The sequence below is a fragment of the Anopheles funestus genome, chromosome 3RL (assembly GCF_943734845.2).
Source record: "Anopheles funestus chromosome 3RL, idAnoFuneDA-416_04, whole genome shotgun sequence".
Classification (NCBI taxonomy): Eukaryota; Metazoa; Arthropoda; class Insecta; order Diptera; family Culicidae; genus Anopheles; species Anopheles funestus.
In genome coordinates this window covers 3,509,854-3,523,630 of record NC_064599.1, presented here as the reverse complement: position 1 = coordinate 3,523,630, position 13,777 = coordinate 3,509,854, and the positions used below count along the sequence as shown (strand labels likewise).

Genomic DNA, 13,777 nt, shown 5'->3' with positions numbered 1-13,777 from the left:
GGGGATGAGCGTTTCCAATTTCACATTTTTATGGTGGCAATCAATCTGAGACGTTGAGAGGTTTCGATGGCACTGACAAACGTGAAGCAAACGAGCGGTTTTAACCCCGCGCGGGAAAACAGAACAAACAAAGACGCCAAATCCCTCACGGGCACTGTTACAGTGCTGAAGCTTTACACAGCTTCCGTAAGGTTGGGCGTAGAAGGAATTGGGCAGCCCTCCCGAATTTTACTGCCCAATCGACAGTCACCATGCATCACGAGGGTGATTCGTGAAGTATGAAGTGCGCAATTTTTGCGGGGTGATTTCACGTCCCACATCGTAATCGTAAATCGTGACATTCGTGAAATGTATGTTTCACCGGCACCGGTCCAATACACGTAAAGGTAATCGACGAGCCACACAAGTAACGTCAATCGTACCAGGGGAGCTTTTAGTGCAATCAATCTCAGTTACAGTTGGGTGGGCATACACATTGCCGGGTGGCGGGGTGGTTAGTAGCTATCTGCTTAGTAGTGCTTTGTCCCCGAAAGCTCCAAGTGTCAAATCAACTGACAAGTTGCGTGACAAGTAAAATTGATATTGAATAAACAAATGTAATTATATTGTTCGTGTTAAGCAATGCTTTGGGGCAATAAATCATCAAAATTTATCCTTGCAATTTAAATACTTTTTCATGCTTTGTATAACTATTGTAAATGTATTTTTTTAAATCCAATAAGGAAACCAAAAAAAAAAAATTAATACAGGCGTACCCCGAGTTTCGACCCCCTCGAGATACGACGATTTGCAAATACGACGATTTTGATCTTGACAGTTGACAGTTGTTATTTTGCTCAAATTGTCAGTTTTTTTTACTTTCAACGGCAATTGTTAAAAAACATGGTCTTTACTGAATATAAAAATTAAATTACTGGAATAAACTTATACATTATCGATAAGTATTTTAAGAAAATATTGAACAGATATTGGAAAGATTAATTAATATACTATTCAAAACAATTTCTAGATGACTTTTTTCTCTAGAATATTTGAATAAAGCTTTCGATTCTCTACGTCGTAATTCGGAGGACGCCTGTATATGATTTTTTTAAGCAAAAAGCGTTTCGAAAATAAAATCAAAGCTTCCAATAAAAAAAAAACAAAATCAAAAATACGGTAATAAATTGATCGTTCAAAATAAAAATATATAAAAACTTATCTCTAACGTCTTATAGCTTCATCACACTAAAGATGGAAAGGAAGTTACTTTTAAAGCTCCGAAGCAACACAACTCTATCCATCAATTTGGTCCGCTTTACTGTCAATAATAAAGCAATCAAACACACTTACACTCACACTCACCCTTCCAGTTGTGCAGTGTGTGACGAATGTGTGGCGTAAAATATAAACGGCCACCCTGTTGGACGCAGTTGGAAAATAAAACCGAATGAAACCTAACTCACATACACGCACGTACGCCGAGTGCCTGAGTTGACTGGGTGTTATGAATATTATTTTATTACTCCAACAACATACAAGAACCAGAATCCACATCCGAATATGCACCCCAGGCACCCCAGGCATCGACGAAGTGTCTCATGCGACATTTACCAGACAGGTCTGTCTATTCAAGGCCTCTATCGGACTCGCACGATCGCCATACCGCACGGAAATGTCCTGCCTCCTGCAAAATCTGTTTGCTTCCATCACTCGGCGGCCCGTCACGTGTCTGTCAACGTAACGCACACTGGAAGGACACCGTCGGTAAGGACACGGCATGTGTGTTGGCTCCCGCTCTCTCACTGTCTGGCGGCTTTACAGCCGCAGACAAAGCCCAATAATACAGCCGAGGATGATCCGGAACCAGCAAAAGGGGTTGCACGATTTCAAAACGTTAGAAACACGTGGAACAGGACCGCGTTAGCACACGTGGACCGAGCTGGTGGTGAAGCATTTTGATGGCTTGTCGTATGCGTGAGTTTTTTTTTTATTCTTCGTTGTTTCGTCTCCCATGTTTCCCTGCACGCACGGTTTGTTTGTTTCCTCTCGGCTGGGCAAAAACGTTGGTTCGTCATAAAATTTGATGACATCAAGGATAGACGGGGCTAGCATATATGGCTGTTTTTTCCCCCTTTTCTTCCAGGTTGACACGGACAGGGGTATTGTGGTTGATACCGGCACAGCACAGCACAGCTTGGCACGATGTGGAAAACCCTCGGTTTGACGGTGCGTTCCCGCCGTTTGTAAATGAACCTTCAATTAGGTAATGAATCGGTTTTGTATGCACTGATACGTGGCGAGAGCAGTGATTTTTGATGATTACAACCGTGCACTAATAAATTCGATTGATAAATGAGATTGTCGACGTTTGCAGGGTTTTGGCGTGGAAATTACATTACAAAATAAAATATTCAAAAAACTATAAATCTATTTTTAAAATTAATCAAAATTATGCAAGTTTTCAAAACGCATTAAAAACAAACAAACTTCAAAAAAAGGGGAAAAAGGCCCAACAGAAACATGGAAACCTGTTCCGACACTCCACTAAAACAGGATCCTACACAGTTGATTAGGATTTTATGTTGGTCACAAACAATTTTTTTCATTCCTACCGGAAAACAGGTTTTTTTGGTTTTACCCAAAAAAAAATCCCCGCTTACACACGTGTGTGGCCAGTTTTTCCTTCCTAATGGATTGTCACGTATCACGGAGCTTCGCAAAAGGGATTTTCTTCACGTTGACATACGATCCAACAGTTTGTCGGGTCCGGTTTTTGAGGGCAGTGAAAAGAACCGTCGTGACTCGGTTGTTTAGTTAAGGTGTAGTCTGTACAGGATTTTACGCTTCATATTTTTTGGGTGGCAGTGAGAAGATTCAATTATGCAATGGTTATAGGGATCGAAATGGGATTTCATACGATTGTAAAATGTATTTAATAAAATGATCGTTTTTTCGCTTTTAAATGAAATTTATCCCTTCACTAATCGCTTTGTAATGTTGAATGTTGCTTAATAACTCACTCTCAATATGAAGCAACTCAGAAGAATGAAACCTGAGCAATGCGTTCTATTTGCCCTTAGTCAATATTGTTATCAAGTTATCGTAAAAATGTGACAGAAGACTTTACCTCAAAAAAAAACAACATAAAAGCTTTTTTATCACACTTTACTGCTCATAGCTTTATCTGCAAACATTAGACATTGGCGCCCTTATCTCGCTATCTCTTCCAAAGCATAAACACCTTCGAAACCGTTTTGTCCAGACTTACAAATGGAACGGTTTACGTGTTCGTGTTTCACATCATTGCCGACTCTAGAACATTTATACCCACATTGACAAAAAAACCAACCCCCGGCACACCTGTTACGATCCGCGCTGTTAGCCTTGTGTCATTACCGTAGGACCCCCATGAGGAGGTCCTCCTCAACCTACCAGCAGCTCCACGTGCTAATATGCGTTTGTGTAAGTGCATGATGATGGGTAAAATGACGAGCAAAAGTGAGAACTTGCCTCGAATGAAACTGTCACTGAAAATGTGCGAGACGACACTAACGATAAAACTTTGCCCAAATGCGGTCAAGTCGCGGTCACCTGTCTGGGGTTTGCTGGGAGTTGCTATAAAACTGCAAAAGTTTTCACGCGTGTGGAGGGGAGTTCTCTCTCGACAAGCTAGTAGAAGTTAAGTAGTAATACGAAGCGGATAAGCTACTGAATGGTTTGAATTAATAGTCAAGTGCCTCAATGACGGCTAACTTTGTTGTACCAATTTGGCTGACGATGGTATAATAATAGGTAAGAAGTGGTTTAAATCAAATATTATGCTCGTTCACACAAAAAAGTTGTGCTTTAGTAAAAATGAAAAAAAATCATTATAAAAACCACAAATTAATATATTCATATTCAGAAGATAAGTTATAAAAATTTTGTCTTTCGACTACTGCGTGTCTTAAGGACCTTAGGGTTAGTGAAAAAGCTGACTTAAATTTAAGTTATTCATATTAAAATTTTTTTAAAAAATGCTAAACATTTCATGAAAGAAAAGTATGTATGTTTTTATATTATTTAAACGCTTTTCAATATGTTCGCGATCGATCCCTACGTTGTGAATTTTAGTTTTCTTTCGGAACGGTGAAAAATTAATCTGGAGCGCGGTTTCTCGCTTGACCGTTCGGCGTACGTATTTTATTACAAGTGCAGTGATTTTTCGCAATGGTTCTTAGCCCTAACGGTCCTTACACTAACACAACTAACCTCTGCGTTCGTAACGCTACCCCGGTGAAAACAATCATGCATTAATTGGAATAATAAATTTCAACTGTCAAATGAGTGTAACGCATACGAAACGTAAACATACTCCTCGCCTTGATGTACCATCAACAAACAAACTTATCCTTGCTCGCCTATGTCAAAACACCGCGTGGTATCGCAAACGGATAAAAGTGTTAAGTATCAAGTGATTCGTGATCTTTGTGCAAGTGATATTTCCTGACTTCCTTATGCTCCTACATTTTCACTGGATATTGGTAAGGGACAGATCTTCGTGATCGGACGTTTTATAATTCCCTTAGGTGTTCGCAACGTGACTACGCGTACTAGTCCATCCGCGCCGGGGTGAACCTCTACGACTCGTGCAAGCGGCCAGCGAGTAGTTGGCAGCAGCTCGTCCACTACGATAACCATTCGCCCCGGTTGAATGTTATCCGTGTTCTTAGCGATGCGTGGGTCCTTCTGCAGTTCTTGTAAGTATTCCTTCTGCCAGTGTTTCCAAAACTTCTGAACCAGTAGTTGAAGTTTGGTCAAGTGCTGTTCGGTGTTTATGTGTGCGTGCGTTTGTTCCGGATCTGGTATCGCCGTCATCGATGAACCTACTAAAAAATGAGAAGGCGTTAGTGCGGCCAAATCATTAGGATCGTCGGAAAGTGGCAGCAGCGGACGAGAGTTCATTGCTGCCTCGATTTGATGCAGAACGGTGTAGTAGCCTTCAAACGATAATCGTGTACTGCCCAGTTGACGAAACAGGTGACGCTTGGCAGTTTTTACCGCAGCTTCCCAAAGGCCGCCAAAATGGGGAGCTCTCGGTGGAATCATATGCCAAGTGATTCCATGTTCCGCGCACGACGCTGCGATGACACTCTGTGCAGTCTCACTTCCCAATCTCGCAAAAAGTTCCTGCAGCTCGTTCCTGGCACCTTCGAAGTTTTTACCGTTGTCCGAATGGATGTGCTCCGGAACACCTCTCCTCGCCGTAAATCTCCGTAGAGCAGCGAGAAACCCTTCGGTTGAAAGATCACCCACTAGCTCTAGATGAACCGCCTTGGTTGTAAAACACACAAAGACACACAAATATGCCTTCAGCGATGCAGCCCGCCGATGCGCAGGCTTTAAATACAATGGGCCTGCGTAATCCACTCCTGTGACCGCAAACGGACGACTCGGGACTAATCTACCAGAGGGCAGTTGACCAGTATGCTGCTCTGCTGCCGTAGGATGATGACGAATACATCGGATGCAATTCCTCACCACGGCTTTCACCAACATTCTTCCGTTCAAGGGCCAAAATCTTTCCCTTATGGATGACAGCAACAAACGTTCTCCACCATGTAGCAGCAACTTGTGGTAGCTCTCTGCAATTAATCGAGCCAGTGGGTGGCCCTTAGGCAGCAACGCGGGATGCTTCGACTGAAAGGGTAGCTGCGCCAAGTTCAATCGGCCACCAACTCTGATGATACCCTTTTTGTCCAAAAATGGGGTAAGTCGACGTAACTGTGACTGCCTTCTAATTTGTTTCCCCGTTTGCAGATCACTCAACTCTTCCGCGAAAGACTCACGCTGAGCAAGCCTTAATAACGCGTCTTCCGCTGCTGCTCGCTCAAGAACGCTCAGCACCTTCGGAGATGCGGAAGTACTGGAATGCGCATTGCCTTCGTTGGAATGCATGGCTCCTTCACGTCTTATGCGCCGCCGATGTGGCACCATGGCAATGAAACGTCGACAATAACCTACGACATTTACCAGGCGAGTAAATGATGACCAACGCAGGAACAGCTCGTTGGTGCACGTCGCAACGGCTGCTGTTAACACCTTCCTCTCCTGAATTGCCTCAGGAGGCTCCGTTGGATCAGACATAGGCCAAACATCCTCTGATTTCGTCAACCATGCTGGCCCATGTCTCCATGCCATGCTGTTGTTGAATTCCAACACTTCCATCCCGCGCGACACCAGATCAGCGGGATTTTCGACTCCAGCTATGTGTCGCCACTTTGCGTCACTCGTAAAATGCTGTATCTCAGCCACACGGTTGGCGACAAACGTTTTCCACGTGGTTGGAGGCGCCCTAATCCACGCCGTGCAGATAGCTGAATCGGTCCAAAACCATGACGCATCAATTTTCGTAGCGATCGCCTTTTTTATTCGATGGTGCAAATGTGCTGCAAGGACGCAGGCACATAACTCTAGTCTGGCAACCGTTAGTTGCTTTAAGGGTGCTACCTTACTCTTAGATGCTAGAAGCATCACCCGAACTCGTCCCGGCTCTTCACACCGTACATACGTGCATGCACCATAAGCTACTGTTGAAGCATCGGAAAAGGTGTGCAGCTCAATCTTACGTGCGCCGGGAACCAATACGTATCTTTCCATACGGTACTGTGAAAGGGATTGGATCTCCTGTTGAAGCTGCTTCCACTTACTAACGATGCCTGCTGGCAGGGCATCATCCCAATCACACGAGTACGTCCATATTTCCTGCATTATCATCTTTGCCCGAATGACTATCGGAGCTATCATTCCCAGCGGATCATACATTTTAGCGATGGTGGAAAGTACAGATCGCTTTGTGATGATATCGGTATCTGGTTGACACAATCCTTCAAATAGCAACCAATCTTCTTGTGGAACCCAACTGATCCCAAGTGTCTTCACGGCTTCATGGGAAGCGAAGCTCATCTTGGAAGTTGTTCCAATTTGCGACTCATCGAGTCCGCGCAGAACATCAGGACAATTAGAGGTCCATTTGCGTAGCTCAAATCCGCCTTTAAGTAGCAACTCAGCTAACTCATCTCGTAGCAACGTAGCCTCTTCTACCGAGTTCGCTCCTCCGATGAAATCGTCTACGTAGAAGTTCTTTCGCAAAGCCGGACCCGCTCGTGGGTATGCGTCACCCTCATCATCCGCCAGCTGAATCAGAGCACGCGTAGCAAGGAACGATGATGGTGCCAGTCCATAGGTAACCGTATTCAGCTCATAAATCTGGACTGGTTGCTGCGTCGAAAATCGAAAGAAGATTCGCACTAATGGACGATCATCAGGATGAAGCAATATCTGCCGGTACATCTTTGCTATGTCGCCTACCAAAGCCACTCTGTAGGTGCGAAAACGCAAAAGTTGATCAAGCAGCTCGTCCTGCACCACTGGTCCCACACAGAGAGCCTCATTAAGGGAATAACCGCTTGTAGTTTTCGAAGAGCCGTCAAACACGACTCTGATTTTCGTTGTAGTGCTCGACTCTTTGAACACGGGATGGTGGGGCAGATAGTACGACTCAACTGGCTCCGGCAGCTCATCGCGGACCAAACGCATATGCCCCAACTCGTAGTACTCCTTCATAAATGCGTGATACTCTTCCTTCAGTTTGGCATTTCTAACGAAACGTTTCTCCAACAGCTCGAATCGACGTTTTGCACTTGTTTTAGATGCACCTAATCGTACCCCAAAGTCAGGATGACGCGGCAAACGGACGATGTACCGACCATCCTTATCTCTCGTCGTGGTTGTCTGAAATAGCTGTTCACATCTTCGTTCTTCGGGCGAGTATCCATCTTTCATTACCAAAGATTCGATTTTCCAAAACCGTTCCATGCTTTCTTCCAGTGACATCATGCAAACAGCGTTGGAAATAATTGTCTGCGAATTAGCAGGGTAATGCAACATTGCCGAACCCGCTACAATCCAGCCAAACACGCTGTCAATCAATGATGGAAGGTCAGGACCCAAGTGCACTCGTGCAGCACTAGGGAAAAACGAATAATAGTGCTTCGCGCCTATTAATAAATCGATTGGCTGTGATTTATTAAATTCCGGATCAGCTAGCTCAATTCCTTTCGGGATACACCAGTGGCTAATAGCTATGTTCTCTGAAGGAATATGAGAGGTTATTTGGTCCATCAACATAAATTGTACGCCACAACTGAAATGCTGTCTTTTCGACCGAATCTCAGCAAACACACATTCACGAACATTGCGAGATACCTTACCAGCTCCCAATACTTTGACGTTAGCTGGAGACCGTTTTATCTGCAGCAATCTGGCAAGCCTTTCGGTCATCAGGTTCGCTTGCGACGCACTGTCTAGAAGAGCACGCACCGAATGCTCCTTGCCGTCAGCATCTACGATGTTCACTCGCGCAGTTAGCAGAAACACCTCCTCTGAACGCTCCGTCGTCTCAGTAACGTTGAGCGACTGAGCGTATGCGCGATCCTTCGGCTTCGGTGAATCGGGACGTTCCGGTGACCCTTCTTTCGATCCTGCTGGTTCATTGGAGCGGTGCAAAAGAGTGTGATGTCTGTCACGGCAATGTTTGCATCGGGAAGACGAAAGACAATTTCTTGCCCAATGGCCCTTCCGTAAGCAGTTATTGCAAACCTTCTTCTCATTTGCAATCTGAATACGCTCAGACAGTGGAAGGCGGCAATACTTGTAACAACTGCTCAGGGCATGCTCGTGTTGGCAATATGGGCACTCTTTAGAATTGCTCGTAGTGGAAGAGCAGGAAGAAAGCTGCTGCGGGGCGCGCCGCACGGGATTCGGGTGAGTACTTTCCTTCGTAGACTGATGATTCATCGATATGGACTCTAATATCCGCATTTTTCTTTGTAGGAAATCTATTAGCGTTGCGTAGTCAGGTGTATCGAGCGTGGAAGCATGATCCTCCCAATTCTTCAACGTTTCCTCAGGCAGTTTTGTGCACAACACATACTCCAGAATAGTGCTCCACTGTTCAGTTGGCTCACCCAACTGGTGGAGCATTTTCACATGTCTGTCGAAATCATCGACCAGCCTATGCAGTGCTGCATTGGATTCCTTTTGCACTCTCGACATGTTGAACATGGCTTGCAAATGCCTCTTTTTTTGTAAATACTCATTGGCATAGCGATCGACCAATGATTTCCATGCAATGGAGTAATTTGAGGAACACAACGGGATGGAATCTAGCAGCCTAGCAGCTTCTCCTTTCAGTGCTGCTCGCAGATAGTGAAACTTTTGGATATCCAGCACTTCGGTGTTGTTGTGAATAAGTGCTTCAAAAGTGTCACGAAACGTTGCCCATTGCATTTCATTACCGTCGAATTCAGGCAACGAAATTCTTGGCAATCTTAGCTCCGACGCTGCAACGCGATTCGATGATGACGCGATGGCTACGCGCGGCGTCGGTTGCATTAGTGCTTGGAGGCTTGCTCTCACAGCCATTATAGCATCCTCCATCGTGGCGCGTAAATGGCTTTCAAGCGCGCGTTCCTCCGGTGCAGCACCATTTTCAATCATCTGCTGCACACCGTCGAATTCGACTGAAACTCGTTCAACTTCCGCGGCATAAAAAGGCACTTTAAGCTCGTCGCGCGCCGGAACGAAATTTGCAGCAAATGCAGCAGCACGATGAATCTTCTCCTCCAACGTCACTCTTCTGGAACGCAAGTCGGCTGGTGATGCCATTGAACCGACGCCAATGCTCACAGTGATGGCCGGTCAACGACAAAAAACACAAAATTCGCGAGGACGAGTTCACAACCAAAAAACTGAACACCACAAATTTCCACAAGCAGCCAACAGTCAATAATCACGATCAACAATCACGGTACACGTACAGTACGTTACAGATAGCTGACAACTTTCAACAAAAAATACAAGTGTTCACACTCAGTGCAATAGTGCAATCTTGCAACACGCAGCAATGATCACTCTGAGAAACCGAAATTAATTTCACTCCGAAAGAATATATCCTGGTCACGGCACCAAATGTTCGCGATCGATCCCTACGTTGTGAATTTTAGTTTTCTTTCGGAACGGTGAAAAATTAATCTGGAGCGCGGTTTCTCGCTTGACCGTTCGGCGTACGTATTTTATTACAAGTGCAGTGATTTTTCGCAATGGTTCTTAGCCCTAACGGTCCTTACACTAACACAACTAACCTCTGCGTTCGTAACGCTACCCCGGTGAAAACAATCATGCATTAATTGGAATAATAAATTTCAACTGTCAAATGAGTGTAACGCATACGAAACGTAAACACAATATAATCCAAGGATCGCCAAAAATCGATTTCACCCTGAATGGTTGGACGCCCTGTCCTTGACCGCAAAGGGTGCAAAGGGGATGTCATTTCAATGGCGTGTGAATGCAATTCTAACCTCGAATTGGAAGCCTATGGTGAATAAGATCTTATGTTGCTTTCCTTTCCACCCTTTCTGTATCGATATTGATCGGAACAGGAACAGACGGAAAGTCCTTCTCGGAAGTAGCATTAAACCGTGCCTAGACGGAACAGGGTGAAACCACGTGAGGGATCCATTCGCAAGGCTCTTATGCTTCAGAGGTGAAACTATTATATTAACCAGAATCAATTACTTATATGCTTCAAAAAAGTGTGTCTCCACGACCTTCAAGCAAGTGGACATGCCCTGCGAGGACGTTGAACATTAACTTGAAACCGTCTGCACACTAAGAAAAAAAAGACCCGACTCCATCCACTCGAGCAAGCCTTTTTGGAGCCTTCCCAGTGTGTGCGTTCTTTTTTTCATTCGAGGACTAATCCCCTATGGCTCTAAGAAGGCACCTCGGAGGACTCGGTGACAACAATGGGCATATACTTTGGAGCGAACGGAAACGGAAGAACGGAACGTTTGTCCCGTCGGCGTGGTAGTGGCGCGGTGTGACATTGAAAAATATTTGCTCGTATATTTATCGTTCCGAGGTTGGTTTTACGCTTCCACCCTTTGCTTCGTCTTCCCTGCTGCACGGGAAGCACGCTTGGAGTGATGGCATATTTTTGTGTCACAGCCGAAAACCGAGCCCTATCCATGGGACGGTGCGAGACGTTCGGTGTGCTTCGTTATATTTATGCTGGCGGAAGAGCGTGCGGAACATGGCTTTGCACCCGGGATCTGCCTAAAACGTCTGTGCTGCAGCCAGAGACAGGTCCCCGGGGGTGGGAATTTGGGGTGAGGGTGGATGGGGACGGCACCAGGCGGGTGTAGGTGTGGTATTTGAGGACACAAATGTGCGGGCAAGAAGAGAGAGAGAGAGAAAAAAAACGGCGAGGAACACAAAATGGGACACAAGACGAAAAAGCAAAGAAAAAAAGAAAGGCAAAGGTATGAACAAGAATGCAAAAAAAACAACAAGTGCTCAACGAGCGGGCATGGCCAAAATCGGATAGACGAATGGCCACGGTAAAAGCCAAAAAGGCGAAAAATAAAAATGCAACCTTAACGTTCTTCACCGCAGACAAACGGATTGTGTTGGGTTTGGGATTCTTTCGTGTGCTTTATTTGCAACACACTTTTTTCTCTCTTGGCCCTCGCTTTTTCACGTCTCCCGTGGCTGCACTAGACACCGTTGAGTTGCTTTTGCGTAGTCACGAACTGTGGTAACGGTTGGGTGTTTTTTTGTGTGTTGGGGTTTGGAAGCAGGAGGTGTATAAACACACACACACACATGCACTAACTAAATGGGGGAAAAAAGAAGTGCTTAGACGTCATGGATGAAGGTATCTCAATGTTTTATATTTTTTTGCTTTATTTAGTTTGGTTGTTTGACTTTCTTTACCAGGGCCACCCGCACTATTGAGAATGTTTGATTTGGAGGGGGATGTTGCAACCCACCCCTCCCAAAAAATTGGGAAGAATGCATCACACTGGTGACGAACCTCTAAAGCCTTTCTTTGCGCGTATCAAGAGACAAACACACACGTGGGTGAGATAACGTTTCGCGTATGACGGTAGACGGCCTCGTCGCGTGCGTTGTTCGAATGCGTGCCCAAAACCATGCGTACTTGGTGTGTTGGAAGATGGCTGATTGTGATAAGAGAATTTAAGGTTTTTGGTACGACCAACGAGAAGAATTTGTGTGCACATTGATAAGATATCTTTTCATGGTACATGCTTCGAATGGACGCAACTCAACTGGGAAATTCCACATGGAAGATTGTGGAATACAATACACTTGTTAGATGCATTGAAGGTTTAAAGATTATAATTACAAGTTTGTTAACGTTAGAAACAGAATTTTTAATTATTTTTATTGATATCTCTTGAAGTATCTACACTAGAACATCTATGAGGAAGTTTCCATAGTTTTTCCCCCCAAAATACAAGATTTATTTAAAAAAAAGTGAAAAAATTGAGTCAATATGAGATTCCTTCGACTAAATAGAAAATATAGTATCCCCTTCCATTATTCAATTTTTTCTTATTCTTTTTTCTCATAACTTCTAATTGCATTTAAGTTTGGCGAATAATTTTATTTCCCTAGAAACTTTTTAATTCACCACACTCCTTGCGAAGCGTAAAAACTTACCCCGAACAGGACAGCTAAACATATCACTTCACTCATTCTAGCTAGGGACATTTTAATCCTAAACACAAACCACACGATTTGCAAGTAGAGCAGCAAACCCTATACAGTGCCCAAAACTAAGCCACACGAAAACCGAAAATTGAGAGGAAGCCGAGACGCATCATCCGGTCCAATGTACACACAGCCGCACTAACAAACGTACATACACACTTCTTATACCAGTTCAGTTTGGCCTTCCCTGTTTAGCGACATAGAACACCGAAGTTCTGTGAACGATTTGGCAGGGAAAACCCAAAAGGGAGGTTTGCGCCCATTTTCCACTAAATGGGTGACGAAATGAGAAATGATGAAGACAGAGCAAATATTGAAGCAGACACCTCATACTGCGCCACAGTCCCAAATCCCATTCAACCCCACCCGCCACCCGTTGTGCACACGTTGCCAACGGTTTTTTTTCTTCTCTGTTCCACGAAAGGGGTGAGTTGGCGTAGTAGCCATGTCGACTACTACTCACTATGAACGTAGAACCTCTAGTAGACGTATAATAATTGGGTGAATTAGTTTGTGTCTCTCTCTCCGTGTCTTTGGTCGTTATACACCCCGTCTTAATGCTCCCTCCCCCCACCCGGCCCGGGTGCACTGTCACCGTTCATCACCTACTGCAGGCCGCAGGGTTTTCTGCAAAGTAACCCCTTTCGTTAAATGCAAACGATAGAGACCAGAGGAAGAAGAAGAAGCAAAACCGAAAAAAAGCGAATGAAAGGTTTCAACGAAAAACAGTTAAACGCAACCAACCCGAACCGTGCCCGAGCTGTGTGGCGAGCGGCCAGACTGCACCGACCGAAAAATGCAAACGAGGGCGAGCTGGGAAGGTGAGATGCCGGTGGCCCAGACAAGAACACGCCAGACGCAGACCTAGACTCGAATGGGTGACCCTCTTTTCGAGCAGACAGAGAGTCCGTTAGAACAAGTGGTCGTAGTCTGAGTAACGCTCACGACACGGCACAGCACACACAAATACGCGGGTGAGCGGTGACAAACAAGGGGTTTTTGGGGGGGAGGATTGGCCGGGAGGGAGGGACGTCTGATGTTTATCTCGCACAACCAGAGCTCGAAGGTTTAGGCTCATAGCTCGTAAGCAGATGAGCGACGAGATGAGTTACGGTGAACAGCAGCATTTAACGCTCCACCGATAACCTCCCCCCGCCATCGGGGAGGGTGCGCC

At 45.1% G+C, this 13,777-nt stretch overlaps 2 protein-coding genes across 5 annotated transcripts in view; both read right to left on the bottom strand.

Moving 5' to 3' along the window:
- Window positions 1-13,777, bottom strand: part of LOC125770371 (homeotic protein female sterile) — a 161,049-nt gene that overhangs the window by 56,583 nt on the left and 90,689 nt on the right. The window lies entirely within an intron of this gene.
- LOC125770374 (uncharacterized) lies at window positions 4,055-6,388 on the bottom strand. The gene is made up of 2 exons (XM_049439872.1): window positions 5,187-6,388; window positions 4,055-4,850 (listed from the first exon to the last, which is right to left on the bottom strand). The coding sequence occupies exons 1-2, from the start codon at window positions 6,187-6,189 to the stop codon at window positions 4,477-4,479; spliced, it is 1,377 nt and encodes a 458-aa protein (XP_049295829.1). The 5' UTR covers window positions 6,190-6,388; the 3' UTR covers window positions 4,055-4,476.